Consider the following 20856-nt stretch of genomic DNA (forward strand, 5'->3'; position numbering starts at 1 on the left):
GCTTTCTCATTCTCTTATTTTCTATCACTCTTTTCCATTATTTTACCCACTCACTCTCTTTCTACCATCTCCTACTCTCCCTCTTTCTCTTTTTTCGCTCTCTTTATTTTATTCTCCCTCACTTAGTCAATTTTCTCTTATTTCTTTTATATTTGTCTCTCTCCCCCTCTTTCACTATCTACCTTTGCCTCTATTTTTCTTCTTTTTATCTTTCCCTATCTCATTTTCTCTCTTGTGTGTTATCTCCATCTTTCTCTATTTATTTCTCTTTCTTTGTCTCCCTGTCTTTCTTTTTTTATCTCTTTGTCTCTATCTCACTTTCTCTATCCTTTTTATCTTTATCACCTTATTCTTGATCTATTTCTCTTTCTTATTTCCTCCCTTTCTCTATATTTTTCTCCTTTCTTTCTTTTTCTTCTTATTTTTGTTGATCTCTTTCTTTGTCTATTTCTCACTTATCTCTTTTTATCTTTCTTCCTCATTCGGTCATACCCTCGCTTTCTCTATTTGTTTCTTTCTTTATCTCTGTCCTCCTCTTTTTCTGTGTCTCTCCCTTTCTCTGCCTCTATCCAAGGCGATTTGACTCATCAATAGAAGTAGCGACATCTCAGTGTTGTATGCTTAGCATATTTAATTTTGAAGTGTACTGTATATTATAACAATAAATGCTATTAATACATAGTAGCCTACTACCTTAAAACTAACTCATTTGATGCATAATGCTTCCCTACGGCAGCACGGCGGCGCAGTGATTAGCGTGTGTGTGGCACAGTTCTGAGGTCATGAGATCGAACCTCCTGTGTGGAGTTTGCATGTTCTCCCCGTGCTTGCGTGGGTTTTCTCTGGGCACTCCGGTTTCCTCCCACATTCCAAAAACATGCATGTCAGATTGATTGGCCTCACCAAATTGTCCCTAGGTGTGAATGAGCGGGCCAATTGTCTGTCTCCGTGTGCCCTGCGACTGGCTGGCAACCAGTTCGGGGTGTCCCCTGCCCACTGCCTGAAGATAGCTGGGATGGGCTAACTCACCCCTGCGACCCTACTGAGGATTAGTGGTGCAGTTAATGGATGGATGTTTCTTTATTATGGGTATTATATCATTAAAAGCTGAAAGGGTCGTCTCTTTTCGGTGAGCCGAGCCGAAAAAGCCGATATTCCCATCACTAGTTCATACATGTGTGGGTACGACACAGCCCCCCCTTGCGGCGCTACGAAGCAGCAGGACCGCTGCGCGGAGCCGCTGTGCACCCACAGGAGGGATGTGACCCCGGAACAGGACGCAACACTCCACTCAAACGCAGCGATAAAGAAAAAGGAAAGCTGGACCAGGAGGGGTAAGCACATTTTTTTTGCCTTCTAATAATATTGCAGGTCAGCTTTGGAATGTTATCAACAATTCCGGCTTGTCAGCCTTGTGCAGTGCAAAGGCACCGGGTTGGCGCTCGCACCCAAAGGAACTTCATTCCAGGCTTTTGTCTCCGGCATGCTAGCGGGTTAGCATGTTAGCTTGGGCTCGTTTACGCTGCGGGACTGTTCGCCTCAAGTCTTAGAAAAAAAACGGTTGAACCTAACCACAAATCAGATATTTCACTTGATCACTGCCATATCTTACTGTGAAAATAAACGCTAAGAAATCGTGACTAGACTGTACGCTAGCGATAGCGTTGCCCCTGTTTAAACGTCTCGCAACCTGAACTCTAAAAGTGTGCCTTTTATTTGGATAGAAAAATAGATCATCCACATCAATTATTTTGGGTAGAGCGTGTATTTCTTCCCATGCAGGCGTATAAGTAAAATGAGAGTCAAAATCTATGATTAGTTGTCAGTTACACAGTACACGTAAATAATGGAGTTGGATTCATTCATTCGTACACATGTCAGTTTCCATAATTCGGGTGTCAAACTCGTATCTACAGACGGCCACATTATAATATGACTCTTGTAGAAGTAAAAAGTAGTCATCCTAACAATTACTTTAGTAAAACAAACAAAAGTACTTGGGTACTAAGTAACTGTTACAAGGTCTTATTTGTTGATTTTTGAAACGACCATTCAATCAGATCATCAAATTCCATCCATTCAAAACTAAATCACATTTAATTTAAACATAGATTTAAATAATCAAGGTAAATTCAATACTTCAATAGACAATGGAATAAGAATAGTATAAATCAGAGACACAAATTAAGCACAAGTAGCACATTTAATGCCCCAGTACTGTTTTTTTAACAGACTGCAGGCAGAACGATAAGCTAGGCCAGGGATCGGCAACCTAAAGTGCTGAAAGAGGCATATTGTATCAAAAAAGAGTCAAGTCATGTTTATTTGTTTAGCCCTTAATCACAAAGAGTCTCAAAGAGCTGCACAGACCACAGATCATTGCCAACCACATACTATTATGACACCATCCCATGATCTAAAACCTACACGAGGGCAAGGAAAAACTCAAAAACCTCAACATGAGGAAAATGAAGAAAGCTTGAGAAGTGACTGCACATGAGGTAATCGTCCTTCCATACATACTTAGGTAACGGGTTTGATGTAGTCTGATGCAGAAGAGTAAGAGTACTGTTTCTTCTTCACAAATCTACTCAAGTAAAAGTAAAAGGTATTGTGATTTAAAAATACTTTCAGAAGTACAAAATGTCCCAAAACTTACTTAAAGTAAATGTAATGGAATAAATTTAACCCATTACTACCCACTTCTGATAGGGCCTGATGTAACTTGTAAATGTTACTAAATGTCATTAGTGTGTAAATTAAATGTAACCAGTTTAATGTAAAGTACTTCCTATCTTAGTAAATATTCAAATTACAAACATTACAGTTGCATGAAAATATGTCTCAATAATATGTTATAAACTAAATACAGTGATACTTCTACATACAAGCTACAACAAAATTTGAGATATGAAATTTCTTTCAAGCAAAAAAGAAAATCCCGGGACGCTAGAGAAAATCCATGTTGCGAGAATTTTTAGATGTTACCTCTACAGACGGGGCCTTCACGTCATTCGTTCCTCATCTTATTTATTTAACTGCATTTTTATGTTCAATGTGTGAATCTGTTTTTAGTGATCAGTAAGATAGTTGTTTTATAGCTATTAAGGGTTAACTTGGATACTTTTGGGAGGCCGGGAATGCATTAATTGGTTTTTAATTATATCTTATCGTGAATATGTGCACGCATACGAGCAATTTTAGATACAAACATAATCTGGGAAGGGATTCATGTTGTATGTAGTAGGATCACTACTTCGACATTTTTGGAATCATTTATTTCACAATTCCACTCATCGATACATATACTGGCGTGTAGTGGCACTGAGCTGTCACTTCGTGGCGATCGTCGTCGATGATCATTGTTGGAAATGTAGTTTTTGTGTTAGCGCACTCTTTTCACCTGTTTATTTTCAGACCTGCGGCATTTGAAGCTCTCTCAGGCTGTGTAAAATGAATGTTTGACACTTGTGCCCTAACTTCTTAAACAAATAACCCAACCACTTGTTTTTCTAATTGATTCAGTTTAACCTGACACAATATCAATTGGTATACATGTTCTTATAAAAAAAAAAGTTTTGAAACCAGACCATGTAAATAATGTGGTCGCTGTGATTGGTCAAATGCCTTTTAGGATAGTTTATTTTAGTTTTCGGACATATTTGGAGAGGGATGGGCACCACCAGACTGTGCTTGCCCAAGACACGCCGCAGCAAACGGTGCCCCTACGGCCCAAGTGGTTAAGGGGAAATGTGTTATTACCAGACAAAACATTGTATCGTGTGTAATACAATCATTTTGAAAATAATTACACAATTCTTAGTTTCCCAATAGTGAGTCTTCAGCATTTCAGTGTGCCAGTTTATAGCAAATTACAAAATACACATTGTATATAAAAATCAAAAAGAAAATCAAGAAATGTTCGCTTTTGTAACAAATAGGTTGATTGTTGCAATTATTAAACAGTTCTATTCAAATTTGCACAGTAAAGTTATTAATGATGCCACTTTTGTTATTTGCGGTGATTTTTTTTCTCTGAAGTCATAACATTGTAAGAACAACTTTCAATCTAAAATTGGCGCACTCAAATGGTACAAGGAGAAAAAATCAAAATCTGCAAATTCTCACCAAACTGAAAATCATATTCCAGATTTTGGCAGCTCTGTATTCTAAATTGTTCAAATGTTAAAAAAGTCATTCCCTTTTGTAGATTTTAAATATCCAAAATATTCCAGGGGGTAGACATTTCCCCGAAAATACCGGATACAAGATAAAAAGACTTTTGATACAATTGTATATAATTAATTTTGTAGTACAAATTCTGCAAGGGAAAATAAATGTATTTGTGTTTTAAAACCTAGACATACTTCTCACATTTTCCCACTGTAAAATTAAGACCCTTCCCAAAGAATGTGCCACCCCTAAACTGTTGTCCATTGGCTATTAACTAATTCATGAAATTTTAGAACCTTGAAAAGGCGCGCTCATTTGAAATTATCTTCAATATTGATGTTTTCCTTACCGTGGATTCACCTCAATTCGAGGTTTCTACGTGAATCCACTAATGGCTCAACTCCTCTCAGACGTTTCTATTTTTGGAGCATGCCTGCATGGATGCACTGTGCCAAACTGTCTCACTGTGTTCACTTTTTGCATGCCGGCTTCCTGACAGCCCAATGGGGTCAAATGCAGCAACCTTTCCTGGCAGCCAGCAGCTTTTTGATGTGCCAGGATATGTAAACCGCACCCTTTTTTTCACATCACTCATAAATAATGGCTTGTATGATGTAACGATTCTGTTATTATGCCAGGTAATTTATTTGTATCTTTATTCTTATACCACAATCAGCTTCAAGTTGTTAATCAGTTGTCTGTGAGCTGTAGATCAGTTAAAAGTTCCCCTACTCGATTTGGCGAAGGCTTTTGACACCCTGTCAGCATTAATCAGCTGTAATACCCTCTTGTGAATGGTTACATCTGCTCGAAAGCTGCATCTGTCCTTCTGTTAGGTGGCAGATCAACACAAACTGTCCAAACAGAAAGATGGAAGAGGACATGGTCCTCTGAGTGTGAAAAGGCTGCTATATTTGGATTGTTGACAGTGGTCTGGATGCAACATAGCAAATACAGGGTGCTCCAAAAGTCTTTGGGCACATTTTGACATTGAGTATCTTGCAAACTGTTAAGGATACCGAAACACATTTTTTTCAATTCAGAAATTTTGTAATCTGAATTTTGACTTGGAATCCAAACAGTTGTTCAATGTGACTACCATTGGTCGCACTGCAATCATCAAGCGGCTAGTCAAATTGTTGCCAAACTAGTCTCGGCATTGCATTGTCATTTTTTGTTATTGGTATCTTCAGTTTATCCATGTTTCTTGGAATAGGGGGCACATAAACCAATCTTTTTACAAATTCCCCAAAAAAGAAATGAGATCCGGAGATCTGGGTGGCCAGGACATTAGATCTTGACCATCCTGCCCAGACTGTCAAATCCAGTGTGGTGGCGCTCGATCCGTTCGAAAAATGAAGTCACCAGACTCTTTCTCACAAAATGTATCCATTAAACAGCTTTCTAACATGTCATGGTAATTCTCACTTTTGACGGTTTTCTTTCGAAGGAGAATCGTCCATAGACAGCTTTCTTCAACATAGCACAAAACACAGTCACCTTTGTGGAATCTCAATCACAACTAAGCATGCCCAAATTTTAGATTGTGTTTTAAGAGATTCTGTTGTATAGTTAGCGTATCTTTGCACGTCTTTCACGGTTTGCACCGTATCTTCCTTTACGAAGATATGATCTAATTTGGTCGTTAGAATGTAATGATGTGCCTTGGCGTGTACACGTTTGAAATCTTGCAACTTCAGCCCCCAGGGAGCAACTTAAAGACTGCAGCTTCTGTTGCAAGCTTCTTTGAGATCCCTATTCAAGGAATTTGGGAGAACCTCAAACAGATTTAATCATGACTGATGCTCCAACGGTGGGCACTCTCCATCATGATATCTATGAGATTAAAAACATTGGCTTTATTCGTTAAAATTTTTCTATAGTTTCATCTTTTCTCCTCAACTCTAACAAATTGTTTTGGTTTCAGTTACTAGGCCCCACCCGGATCTATCAACATTATTCATTTTTCTGAATCAAATATTGTTATTCATTCATTTTTGTGTGTGCTTTTTGATACTTTTTCCCTTTTTTATTTTCTTTGTTTTTGTGTTTGTCTTGCTGTCGGTCACCCCTCTCAAGCGATATGACCAGGGTAGATGGATAGATGGATAGATAGTTTCATTCAACAAAATGAAACTCCCCTTTATGGGACTCAAACCTTCTAGTAGAAGCTTTTTATTTTTTTGATCATTATTATAACTTGTTTTTAAAGACAGATATTCAAACTTTAGATGAGCCAGCCTTGAAGAAAACCTGTTAGTGTGAGCTCAAAAGTCCGTGTTTCTGCTTCGAGTGTTGACAACAAGACATGACCTACTTATAAATCATGTTTTCACAATCTAGTATGCCATTGTTTTCTAATACTGTAGTCATTGTTGCCGGCACGGTCCATGTAAGGAGGTGGTGTCAAGCTTTTGACATTCGGTAAGTCCATGTAAGCAGTTTTTGTTGGTCTCCTGTTTTTGCCATTTGACTTAGTTAGCAATTAGTAAATAAATAAATAGTTATGTGAATTAATTTAATAAATGTTTTTACATTTTAGTGTAGCGAAAAGGTGTATGCAGACAATTGAAGCTTTGGTGATTTACTTTTCAGATAGTAACTAGATACTCTAATCAGCCCTTTGAGACTCCTTGTGATTAAGGGCTATACAAATAAACATGACTTGACATTGGGTACCTATAAAATTATATCACTGTTTGTGAACGTGAAACATGTCTGTTAGCTCATATTTTCCGCACGTCGCCGTCCTGCTTCAGCAAAAAGCCCAGATGATGTCAACTTACAAAGTTCAAGGCATACCTCTCCTTCCCGTATATATTTTTTTTAAATGAGTGTTTGAATTTTGCTCATCTCTAAATATTTATCCGTGAACACTTACAAAATTAATACATTTGTGTTTTTATAAGTAATTAAGGAGAAATAACTCAAAGTGGCAAGCAAAAAAGCAGCTCCCTAAATTTACTCAGAGTACTTGCATCACTATTTCAGCCTGATCCTCAATTCACTAAATTATGCATTAAACGGCCTATGAACACCTATTAGTTTTTATGTAAGTGGTTGAGCAAAATGATAAGAATTTTCAGTCAATGCAGCATATTGATGGAATGATTACATTATTAAAGTACGTTATTGAACTCACGTGGGCATTGGTAAAACATACTTAATAGAGAAAATATTTAACCTTCAACTTTTTAAGGGCACCTAAAACGATGCACTTCACCTTTAAACTTTTATTTAGATTCATAACTGTTTTGTGTTGAGCAGATATAGCAATTATTGAATTGGAAAAATCCGGTTGATTTTGAAAATGCACCCCATGCTTGGTGCATTATATCTGCGATGTAAAGTGACAGAAGCTTACTTCGATGTGCGTGACCGTGTGCTTTGACAGTTTCGTTCATCACCTTCTGACATCCTTTGCCCTTCTTCCCCTGTGCTTGTATTTTGCATTTCCTCATAATGCACAGAAAAAAAGTCATTATTTTGAGAAGATTAAATGGACTGTGCAAGCAAGGATAAGATTTGCGAGAACTTGTATTGAATAATCATGAGTTCTCGCCAACTGTGCAGCTGAGACTCCTGAAAAGTGGTTAACAATGCATTCCTGCCAAAAGTGGGTGGTAAATAGGGTAGCCTGTCCGTTGGGTCATTATTTTACAAGAATAAAGCACCTCACCTGCCTTTTTCCTCCTATCCATGGCTCATAAGCTTCTCTCCCTGTGGCCAGCAAATCTTTAGATGGGGTGTTGTGTTAACTCACCGCAAATGTATTGTCATTGACCATCTTCCTCATCGCAAGGCACTCCTGTCAGACAATAACTGGTAATTTGGACATACCCTGTCTTTCCAGAATTGCATTTGACCTGCTGACTGTAAATGTCTATGATCTAAAACATGGGTATCAAACTTGCAGCCTAAGGGGCAAATTTATGCCCAGGATGTTAGTTTGAGGCCCCCACGAGTTTTGTGTAAGTGCAGCCCATGCACATTTGACTTGGGTTATGACTGATTATTTATTTTCACACAAATATAATTTGTCATTGAAACATGTATAATGCACAATTAAAATTAGCTTTCAATAGGATAAAATGCCATAATAGATAATTGAGAGCAATGGACTGTTTTTCTTGTGGAAACCCCAATTTGGCCCACTTCACCGTAGCTCCAGTGGCCCCCAAGTAATTTTAGTCTGAGACCCCTGATGTAAAATAAATTACACTAGATGTCAAGGTGCATGTGAGGTGCTGGTATTATTGCTGTCTACGTGTCTTCATTTTTTTCACATTAATCCAGTATTTGGGACTTAGTGTGTCTTTGTGTATTGTTGAAAGGTGGACCAAGGCGTGGTAACGTATGAAATTGTAAATAAGTGCACACGTTGTACATAATGTAAGTGTAAGGTTGTATTGATCACAATTTTGGCCTGATCCCTAATATATTACATAACAATATTCGAAATACCTGCCAATCTCTTTTCATAAACTTACACCTTCATCTCTTTAATTTGTTATATGGTAAAAAAAAAAAATGCAAATTATATTTGAAGCGATCAAACATTTACCGTATTTTTTGCACTAAAAGGTGCACCGGATTATAAGGCGTCCATCCCTGTTAAATATTTACATACTCCAAAACACGCAATGATGCCAAAAGATTTTTAAAAATCAGCCGAAAAGCATCTCTGCTGGATGTTGCTTGTTGCTAGGTGTCTGTTTAGTCCCCATAATTCCCATTTACAAACAGACTCTTAAAAATCATTTCTCTCGGCTGTAGACCAACCTAACTTGTGATTTACATCTTTTTCGGCCAATTGCAGGCTTTGTTGTACCCCGCTTTAGCCTATACAAGCCTGTGAATGCTAAAAAGGACTTGCCTCCTTTATCCCTTACTAATTTAAGCCAATAGTGACCGATTCAAATGATTACTGGTTAGGAAATGAAACATAGGTATGTATGCGTATATATATATATATATATATATATATATATATAAATTAGTATTTTATTTTTTTTCCTCCAGCATGCACTGCGCACTACTTCGTCAACGGGGAAAAATCGAGTCGGCGGCTGCTTACCGTAGTCGCGAGACCTGTCGCGACTCAATATCCATATTTGAGGCGCACCGTATTCTAAGGCGCATGGTCAGCTTTTGAAAAAAATTGAGCGCTTGTAGGTGCGCCTTATAGTGCATAAAATACGGTACATTAATGCACGTGAAGCAGGTATTTGAAATGAAAATGAAACGTTAATAACAGCTCTCAGCAGAGAAGGACGGTGACTGACGTTGATGAGATAGGTGAAAAAGCAATGCTTGAGTTTAAGTAAATTATGGCCTCAGGTTGAGTGTGGTTAGGTAGCTGTCATTGATTAGTCCGTCTGGCATGCCTTGTGTATTTATATTAATTTTGGCCATAGTAATTTGAGACTGAATTCATTTCTCAATTTATTTATTTACTTAGTGTTTAAGTAAGGTGATTGAAAATTAACCTAAAACGGTTGGTGCATCTTTCCTTCACCAGTTGAACCACTTGAACACAAAATGATTTGTAGTTTAAGGATAATGAATATTATGTCTGTCTGTCTGTAGTGCCACGGGAGCAGGGGGGATGAACCGCGAGGAGGCCCCGGGAAAGTCTCCTGAAGACATGTACATCCAGCAGAAAGTTCGCGTCCTTCTAATGCTTAAAAAAATGGGATCAAACGTACGTCAAACACACAATCATTTTTCTTATTTGTGATATCTGTAAAGTTAGACCATACAGTCTCTGTCTGATGGTTAAAAAAAATGTCAGATAAATTTTAATGATATATTTTGATACCCTTTTTTTTTAGCTCACACCAAGTGAAGAGGCTTTTCTTCGAAATTATGCAGGTGTTGTCCACAGTCAGATGAGTCAGCTGCCACAACACAGCATTGATCAGGGTAAGGTTCAAAGACACACACTGTTCAGGTTCTTTGTGATACTCATTGTACTTTTGTAAGACAAGCAACTAAAAATAATCACTCCATACAATTTTTTCAGGTTTATTAACCCCAGCAAACCACAGATTTCCAAGCTTAAACCCACTATATGTCCCACGGCACTGTAGCAATACTCACACAAGCAAAGTCTGCAAATGAATTTGTCCTTTTTCTTGCGTATCTGTTTTTTACACGGCTACAAATTAAATGGGCACAAGTCTGACGTAAACACTGGACCATTTTATTTACAAACAAAAGATGTTGTGGTGATGGAGTTGTACCATCAGGTGGCGCTCGAGCTTCATTTATACTTTCTTCATGAGACTGCCACAAGATGGCATTGTCATGGCGTTATATGAGACGGCATGACTATTCAAATCGCTGTTATTCTGGATCATATTGACCGTCACATTACACATATGACAAAGAACTATGCATTCTCTGAATTTAAGCAGTTATTAACGATTTGATGTATTTAAGTTCAGTTTATGAGCCACGTCAGCTTATTACTGGTGATTTATCATTGCACACAGGGAGATGAACCAACGGAGCTGGAAAAAGGTGTGCCGAGTATGCATTATGCATCACAGAAAGAGACGCATTTAGTGTTTGTTGGCAAACTGCCCACCCCCTCCTTCTGTGGGCTAATAAATAATTAGTAGTGTTAATCTCATCCACAGTATTCTGATTAGGCTTTTTGGAACTGACTTTGGTGCCATTTATCATTTTGAAATATGTGTAAACCAACATTAAAGGACATCATTTTTATCGTCAACAAAGTTATCATTGGTACGAACAAACAATTGAATTTTATCTACGAGTCACAATCCGGCATCTCACACGCTGTTGTTTTGAATCAGACAGCCAAGGCAAGGTATACTCTGTACTAAATGTTAGGCAATATCCAGGAAAGACCCATCCAAAATTGTTAAAAATACGTCAGAAATGGAAGGAGCTTCAGAACGTTCGGAAATCATATTTCGATGCAACTTTTGGGCCAAAAATAAATCCAAGGTTTTTTTATCCTAATTTCAGAGCTGTTGCTGGACATAAGGCTGTGCACATTTGTTGTTGGTGGGGTTTTATCTTACAATGCCAAAAATTGATTATTGTACGGGTTCAATTATTTGTTGTAGACACTAATGTAGTTTTGTTGTTACATTGCAAAACTCAATCATATTTGTCGCAATGGAATCGAAAATAACTGATTAATAAGTTCATATTTTCTTTTGTGGTTGTCATTTTGAAAGTATCTGGGGTGAATGCTTTCAAACTTTGGATTTTCTGACCGATAAGGCCTAAATATGGTGTAAAACGATGCGAAAACGATTCTTGTGAAGTTTCATATTGATCAGACATCATTAAAAGGTGCCCCACAAGCCATTTTGGTAGTCTAGGCCAGCCATACCCCCAGCCATTGGTGGGAAAGCAGCTGCCCTCCATGAGGCAAGTGCTGAGTCAGTACTGTCCAATCCACAATAAAACTGCCAAGTAGGTCCCTAGCCTTGGTGTTTTGGGAGAGGGCCAAGATCCCCGTGAACGCCGTCGCTTTCCTTGTTGCATTAAAAGTTGCAATACTCTTCACTGGAATACTTGGTTTTGCCCAAATAATGTCTGAAACTGAGTTGGAATAAAATAAGCGATAAATAAAATATGATACTAAAATACAGTTTACCACAAATAAGCCCCGTTGCCAGTCTTACTGAATGTCAAGTGTCCATGTCTGTTCTTGACTATAGCATCATTTCAACATTACAAATTAATATATTGATGAGTTGGAATTGCATAGAAGCCATCAGAAAACAGAAGTATGGCCACTTATTTGGCAGTAGCAGGGCCTTAGTAACCATTCCAAGATATTAATAAGTAGTGCTGAACTCTTACAAAATAGGATGGGAGGTGAGGGGAAAGCTTTGCAATTGAACCTATTTACCACTGTCTTGATGCTCTGATAAAAGTTGTGGTTTCTTCCTCCTGAGAAACTTTTTTTTTAGGTCACTATTAACATTCACAGAAACATGGAATACATTTTTAACCTCGTCGAGCACAATTTTTTTGTTGTAGACTTTAAAATTAGGAACCTTTATTTTGAAAAATATTTCAGATGGGAACCAGTCTCTTTTCATAGACTCTTTCATTAATGTAATTCAAGAATAGCATTTGTAAAAGAAACCTTCCAGTTAAGTGCGGGTCATGTTAGAAACCCAAACCAAAGGGCTCGTTATCTCCTTTTGTTAACTAAAGAAACTTCCTCCCAGAAGCAGAAGGACAGCTCAAAACAGGCAGAGCGATACGTAAAGCAGTTTCCATAGCGACCTCACTTGTCTTGGGAAATCTAAGCTCCCCTGTGGGCTTTCAGTGTTGTTGCGACACGCTGCAGCGGTAAATTGGAAAGAGAGGAGCGCTGGCGTGTTAATCACATTGCCTGGGTGTGATATTTTAATTGATCTGCCAGGTGCTTCTTCCCATGCACAAATGTGGTGTAATTTTTGACTTGATAACCTTAAGTCTCTAGAATGTTTAAATGGGTTGATTGTGATCCCCCAAACTGTGCAGGCTGAGGTGCAAGGCTGGCCCAGCGGTGTGCAGGAGGAACAGGGCCCCAGTCATGGCATGGGTGTGGGAAAACACCACATTTACCAATTTTGTTGGTATTTATTGTGAGTGCCGTGACACAACATAGCTAAAAAAAAACTCCCAGAGCCCTAAAGAACAACTGCGTCAATTTTCATGAAAATCCGTTCAGCCGTTTTGGAGCCTACATGCCACATACGAACACACAGACAAATAGGAATTAGATTGGATTTGCGGAATATGAACTAAAGTCCACCCTGCGAAATCTAATCCCATCAAATGGATAAAAGGTAGATTTAGCTGCTTTGTTCATATTCCACACATGCAATAATAATCATAATACTGAATTTTGACTCTGTGCATTGACCACTTCGATTTAACACCTTTCAATCTTTACGGAGCGCACAAGATTCTGAACTGAATGAGGAGAATTCGGTCGTCCTGACAGATACACATTATTTATCAAAAGATTGTGGTCACCCAATAGTGTGTTTTCCATGAAAAGTTACACATTTTTATGAGTCAAATGAGTAACAAACTAAATTGAAAGCATATTCGAGATAGAGATGCCTCGTTTTTTGTGGTTAATGGTGACGAGAACCACCCGCGAATAGTGAAAGGCTGCAAAGTAGCGTCTCATCTTCATTTAAAAAAAAAAAACAAGGGGGTAATCCTCGAGATGGCGTTATTACCGACTGAGAGTATACGACTGTGACAAAATAACAATTATAGATCCACACATTATCACACACAACACAGAATTACACTCAAATGGTTTTATTGTCATTATACAAAGGTAAAACGACATTGGAGGGCTACTCCTTTCAGTGTAAAAAAGCAATTTAGAGAGTGGCCAGCTAGCTGCATGCTAGCTACAGGTGTCCTTGAATGAGCCACAAAAGGCGCACGGGATTATAAGAATAAAACAGAACAGAATAGAATAGAATATACCTTTATTGTCATTGTTACAAAATGGGTTAACACATTGTGACAACGGAATTGGGCATGACACTCCAGTTTCACACATTCACAGTGAGGTAAAAAAACCAAGAAGATAAAGGAACAGAGAAGATAAGGATATAAAACAAGGACGATAAAGTTACTGTTATAATTTACACAATATTTACACAAGAAATGTCGGCATGAAGGATGGAGGCGCCTTGTAGTCAGGAAAATGCGGTACTCTGTTCCTTTCCGCCTAATCACTTTGTTAGAAATGTTCATTTTCCAAGTTTTGATTCTATCATCACTGATTACAACCACAAATTAAAGAAACACGATCACATTTTTTTTAAATCCACAACTCGGAGCCTTCTCATGACTTAAGAAACTGCACTGCTCATGTCTACTATTGGACTTTAGGCTGTGTTGAATCGAGCTAAAGCATTTTTCCTGTTATCAGTCGCCAAGCAACGGCATAGGAGGCCCAGCCGGCCTTCCCAGTCTGCAAGCGGCCTAAACTACTTTGTGTAATGCTTCACTGTTGTGCATTCAAGAGTGTGTTTGTTTGTGACTGAGCAATCTCAAGACTTGACTCCTAGTGAAACAGATGCAGCTTTGCCTGTCCTCCGAATTTTTCCCGTCCCTTATGTGATCCTCTCCAAGCTCAACAGATCAATTCCGTCGTGTAATTGTTCTTTCTCCCGAATCGAACCTTCCTTCTTTAACTGCTAATGTCATCGCATTCTGTGCTGTTTACTGCTTATTTGCCATCTTCATTACCATAACCTCATTTGGCAGGCCGGTTTTCTTACATGAGGAAAAAAGCTTAGAGTTCAATTTAGAACCACCCAACCCCCTTCCAGAAACGCAAAATCCCCTTGCCAAGCCGACCTGATTTCTGTATGGAAACATCATCATTATGTCAGTCTGTTGAACAGTCTAATGTTTGTGCCCAATATGATACATACGCAAGGTCTCTGGCCTACTTTTATATCTACACTGTAATTAGATTTTACAGGCACTTGAGGGCTGTGGAGATAACAGCTTTTTTTCCATCAGCGGATGTTTCTTTTGTGTCATATTTCAATTACACTCTGGCAACAGAACAGCTTTCAAACCAGCAAAATATTTCCAATTGGAGTTTGATTAGGAATCCAGCTAATTTATTTTGTGCAGATATGCTCTCGTACTTTCTTTGTCTCAGATGATCAAAAAATGGATAGTTTTCATATTGTTTATACTTTTTATTTAAAATGTTATCGGGTAAAGCCCAAACAATTTTTTTGACATTACAAATAAATCACCATGTTTGAACCAAGTGAAGAGATTTTTAAAGGCAAAACTGAACTGCAATGCTTAACACACTTAAAACTACGATAGAACTGAAAACCTTTTAGCACTTAACACTATACAATTCATTGCCAATGACAGAGCTACTACTCCTTCCATACTTACTTTTATCAATAGCCTTACAAAGCTTCAATGCTCCTTTAATCTTAATTACGAAAAAAAGAACAATTTTGCAAAGTTATATTGAACATACTTGTCCGATCACCTTCGCAGCAGAGGCTCCACTGAACCCCTGAGACTGACTTACCGAACCCCTGAGACTGACTCACCGAACCCCTAGGGTTCAACCGAACCCAGGATAAGAACCACTGATATAGAGAATAACAGCAGCAGTAAAACAGACTGCTCGGATCGGTCAGAGGTGACCTGACCGGGCAGGATACAGATGGGCTGAGCTTCGGAAACAGCCTCTGCAAAATGTTTCTTTTCTGGCTTTTTCTGACAGGTGCAGAGGACGTCGTGATGGCGTTTTCGCGGTCAGAGACGGAGGATCGACGACAGTGACCATGAGCTTTTGCCTCCCCCCAAACGCCCAACCCAAACCTGGCAAAATCCTCATTCGATCTGGAAGGAACACACACACCTGTTCTGTTTGCTTCCCTTCCAATTTCGAGGAGCTTCACTCCGAGCGGATCACGGCGGATCGACCCAATGGCCAACTCGAAAACGGCATAAAGGCTCAAATCGTGTGGATGAACGTCAAATGTATCTTTTTTGTTATTTTGGCGTTTTGGAACAAGCAAGAAGCGGTAAGGTGTGACAGTGACATGATTGGTCTTTTATAAAAAAAAATAAAAATAAACACCTGCTCCTTTAAAGGTAATCCTAAATTCTTAAACATGCGAAATGTGAGGAAAAAGTACATGTTGTTTGCATACAATCTATAGATATTTCATCAGTATATTCCAATTAATTTCTGATATGCTTTTTAAGACGGTGGGTCTCTTCTTTGTCATCCTCATCTGTGACGTCATCGAAAGAATACCAGCACCCAGAAGTCGCCATATTGTTTTACGCATTATTTATCGAAGAGGTTACAAGTGTTTTAAGTGAAATTTTGGCAGTTTGCCTAGGTGCTGTGTGGCAGTTGGATGCAGGAATGGACAACAAAGGGCCAGCAGCCAAAAAGGGGCTAACTGGCAAAAAACACACTGAGAGGAAGCAGTAGGGGGCTAACAGGACCGATCAACAAAGGGCGGGCGCACTCTTGGCATAAAAATGCCAGGAACCAATAACAAAAAGCGGCAACAACTAGGGCTACAAACGCGAAGGAACGCAAACCAAGGAACACAGCAAAACCGGTGCTAGTGCAAGGCTAGTCAATCAAAAAAACGTGGTGAGTAGCCAGGCTAACGGTGAACCAACAATAAAAAGCGGCAATAGCAATAAACGAGGGGACACGGCAAAACCGGCGCGAAGGCCAGGCAAGTTGGCCCAACAGCACACGATAGGCTGCCAACGAGCACCCACCGGGAGTAAACAAATCAAAGTCCTCAGCAGCCCCAACGCTAACTTTCCAGAGTAAATTCTATAGACAGTGACACTTGGGGCAAACAACACAAACAAAAAGCCACAATGGACTACCTCCAAGCAGAAATGAGCGGTATTTAATCGCTGTTCACTACAGTCGGTGTCTGATTTGGAGCTGGCCTCGCATGTTCTGTTAACGGGATTCACCATTTTGAAAGTGTTTAGTTCCTTCAATGACGTCACAGCTCTACAGCAAACAAGCCAGAAGGGTCAACTTTGAGTCAAAATTTTTCGAGTACGGCTTCCCTTGATATTTGCATCATTGGGGGAGGAATACTACATGTTCTGCGCCTAATTGAGAGTTCTGTTCGGTAACACATTTAGGACTGTTGCGGCACAAAGTCACCCACATGTCCATTCGTTAAACATCATCTCGTCGACTGTTTGCTTCATTTTATTGCTCTTTGTGTCACTGATCTCCGTTCATGTCAAGTCAAGTCACATTTATTTATATAGCCCTTAATCACAAAAATGTCTCAAAGGACTGCACGGGATTACAATTACAAAATTACACAATTACCTTATCTTAAACCAGCATGCGGGCAAGGAACAACTCAAAAACCTCAGTGTGAGGAGAAAAGAGAAACCTTGAGAAAGGACCTCACATGTGGTAATCCCCCTTCCAGGATTGACCAGGGTGAATTACAATTAGAAGGCAGAACTTGTCAATAGAGAAAAGGTCAAGGTGTTTTTCTCATAGGGCCGTGATCATTCCTACCTCTAAAGTCACACACTAAGAAGTTTTTTTCAAATGTTTAAATCCCGAAACAGAAGCATTCTTGTGGCTTCAGTGCAATTTTTATGCGACAGACTTACAAAACATTTCAAACAAATTTAAAGTGAGTAGTTACGGCCTTTATTGTAATGGTTCTAATGCACGCATGCTAGCAGCTATGTGTAAATGAGAACGCATTCCTGATCACAGAAAGACAATTATAGGGCGGGTGACAGGATTAATGTGATACTCTTTTCTTCTGTCTTACATTTTCAGTGAAGCCCCACTTAGCGCTCGTTGCTGCTTTATTTTGAACAAGTGTGAAGAAGAAAACATAATGACACTAGAAAAATCAGGTGCACATTCTCCATATCATGAAACATGAAAAAAATGTTTACATTGCCTTGCAAAAATATGCCCCCCCTAGAACTTTTTGACATGTTGCTATATTTCAGGCTTCAAATTCATAGATTTAAAAAAAAATAGTTTATTTTCTAAGAGCCACATTTGATACACAATTGTGAAAAGAAACCAAATGTGTTTTTATTGTGCTAACAAATTAAAATTGAAAAACCAGTGTTACAAAAATATATTTAAAAAATAATAATAATCGGCCCTCCTTTGAGTAATACATTGGTCAACCTCTTTTTAGGGGTATGTTTCTATACATCTTGCAACAGAAATATTTGCCCATTCTTCCATACAAAGCAGCTCAAGTTCCTTAAAGTTAGATGGTGATGGTTTGTGCACAGTATTTTTCATATATTTCCACAAATGCTGTATGGGATTGTTGTCCGGACTTTTGTTTGACCATTCTAACACTTATCATATTAGTTTTAAACCATTCCATGCTAGATTCTGCTTTATGTTTAGGGTCGTTGTCCTGTTAAAAGGTGAACCTGCGCCCCATTCTCAGGTGTCTTGCTGACTTTTACAGATTTTATGCCAGAATATGACATGACGCTGCCACCCCTATGTTTGACAGTGGGGATGGTGTTTTCAGGGAGATGTGTTGTGTTACTCTTAATCAAACTGTAACACTTTGCATTCAGCACCCTAAAGTTCAATTCTGGTCTCATCTGATTACAGCACCTTGTTCCAGATGTTATATGTGTCCCCCTCCGGTTTTCTTCAAACGCCTAACGGGCATTTTTATGGTATTCTTTCACCATGGGCTTTCTTCTTTCTAACCTTACATAAAGGGCAGGTTAATGCAGAGTTCGACGAGCAGTTGTCTTATGCATAGATTGTCCCACCTTAGTTGTGTATGCCTGCTGGTCCTCCAATGTAAACATGGGACTCTTGGTTGCTTCTCTGATTAGATTCAAAATATTACAATAATATTCAAATAGTTTGGTTCCACTTCACGGTTGTGTCTCTCATGTTGTTGATTCTTGGAAAATGTTTTCCATTTTTTTAGCTTTAAGTTTGAAGTCTGAGATGTGGCAATATGACAAAACTTGCGGGGTAAACACTTTTGCCAGGCACTGTAGATATTTGGGAAAACTGACTATGTACTATTTGCTTTTTGATTAGTGCATTGAGACCTGTTTATCTTAGTTGTTTTACTTTGTATAAAGGACACACAGAAATTTGTTCTTTACTGAAACGATTTCTGTTCCACGTCGCACAGATCGAAAAAACATTGTTCATTTCAACAGCAAGAAACTAAAATAGCAGAACTGCATGTGCTCATTTTCATCATGAAATCTCTCGCACAATTATCAAACGGGATATTGGCAAATAATTATCATAGGTTTTAATTGAGATTTTTTTTTTCAGACTGGTTATAAAAGAAAGTCTTAATGGGCTCGGCCTATTGATCTTAACCAAGCAGGGTGCTTTTCTATTCACATGCTCAGTATTTAAATGTGTTTTGAGTATATTTTGTAACTTAATGATGTCATTGTAACGTTTGAATGTCGAGCACGCCTGCCTCGTCGCACCTTGTTTTTTTCTCTCCTTAAAGGTACATTGTGTAATATTTGACCACTAGATGGGACTGCATTGTCCAATGCGAACGAAAACCAGTGCCAAGCAAGCACAGCAAGATGGCCGACTAACATGGTGGCGACTACTAGGTTAGGATTCCGCTGTATAAAAGACCTATGGATATTCATAAAAATGAGCATTGGTAACGAATCAATGTTTTTTTGTACCACTAAGAGGCACTAAATATTACACACTGTCCCTTTTCGTCATCAGCAATCAATGTAAACAGCCAACTGATTGGAAACAGGGTTCGTACGGGCGCTTGAAAAATTCTTGAATTTCACTGTCGCGTTTTCAAGGATTGAAAAGTGCTCGAATTTCGTATGAAGTCCTTGTAAATGTTTGAAATTGTTGCCAAGTTTCCCAACAAGTCTGCTTAACTAATTCAATGCCAGATGTTTGGGGTCCAGTGTCTTACACTTGTACATTTAACTCGGAGGAGCCGGGAATCGGACCCAAGAAGCGCGCTCTACCTCCTTAGCCACTGCCGACCTACCGTTGTTCAGTAAACAGTCGAACATTGTTACGTTTCTTGAAAATACCTGTGTTCAATGACATTTCTGGGAAAAACGGCCTTTTTTGAATTTGATGCATTTCAAGCAAAACTTGAAGCATTGAGAGTCCTTAAAAAGTGCTTGAATTTGGCTATGGAAAAGTTGTACGAACCCTGTTGCAAACAGCTTTCTTCGTTTACTTTTCTATGTTTTGTCTATGCATCTTATTCTGAATTATTTTTATTGTACATTTTGCTTTTCAATGTTCAGCAACCCTCTGGTAGCTGTGTTTGTGAGCATGGCTGAACGTAAGCGAATGAGGTATCCTGTTGAATTTTTACTGTGATTTCTTTTTTTTTCTTTTTTTTTAAAGGTGGGTTTATGTATATTATTTTATTCTTGGTCAACATTGAATTTGTATTTGTATTTGTCTTTTGTTTGAGCTGCTGACAATGTCTTGACCTGAAGGTTTCAAACCTATACCAACTAAACTATTAAAGACATTTCAAGCAGCGACAATTCTCCCTCGTTCCTTAGCCGATGGATGTCTGAAAATGCAGTACAGACACTGCCCTACTTACAAACGAGATATTCCGGACGACCGTTCGCAAGTTGAATTTGTTCGTAAGTTGCTTCAGTGCTATATTTTTTATGTTTAAGGTTTGTATAAGTATGTTTAAGGCTTGTAAAAGTAACCTGTATTGTTTTGTACTGAAAAATAAACATTTTATAAAATAGAATAGAATCATGTAAATAATGTGCTCTATAAAGATAAAGTTGCGTTTGACTTACTTTTGGAAGATGAGCTTCAAGGGTTAGGCGTGTTACGCCTCCGTGGTAGAAAGTGGCCGAAAAAAAACGATCCAACCATTTTCTCAACCGCATCAAGCTTTCTTATTAGACTTTCATTTCAAAAGAACTGGCTCGCCTCTTCTTTACACTTTACACCAACCATATTGAATTGATGCATGAGATATTAAGTAATACACATTCCCAAGTTCTTAGTGGGCTGGTGATACAGTAAAGAATGTTCACACACTAACTAGGAAGAGAAAGCCACATTTCTTTTTCGGGGGGGATGCTGGGTGACCTCACAGCGGTGGAAAGAAGCACTACAGCAAT

The 20856-nt window shown here is 38.7% G+C and overlaps 1 protein-coding gene across 1 annotated transcript; it reads left to right on the forward strand.

The window, feature by feature from the left end:
* Nucleotides 1-1213: 1213 nt before the first annotated feature.
* ctnnbip1 (catenin, beta interacting protein 1) lies at nucleotides 1214-20253 on the forward strand. The gene is made up of 4 exons (XM_088332010.1): nucleotides 1214-1334; nucleotides 9763-9877; nucleotides 10008-10098; nucleotides 15449-20253. The coding sequence occupies exons 2-4, from the start codon at nucleotides 9782-9784 to the stop codon at nucleotides 15505-15507; spliced, it is 246 nt and encodes an 81-aa protein (XP_088188136.1). The 5' UTR covers nucleotides 1214-1334; nucleotides 9763-9781; the 3' UTR covers nucleotides 15508-20253.
* Nucleotides 20254-20856: the final 603 nt, after the last annotated feature.

This window comes from Urocampus carinirostris, chromosome 3 (assembly GCF_059441175.1).
Source record: "Urocampus carinirostris isolate Australia breed hairy pipefish chromosome 3, RoL_Ucar_1.0, whole genome shotgun sequence".
Taxonomy (NCBI): domain Eukaryota; kingdom Metazoa; phylum Chordata; class Actinopteri; order Syngnathiformes; family Syngnathidae; genus Urocampus; species Urocampus carinirostris.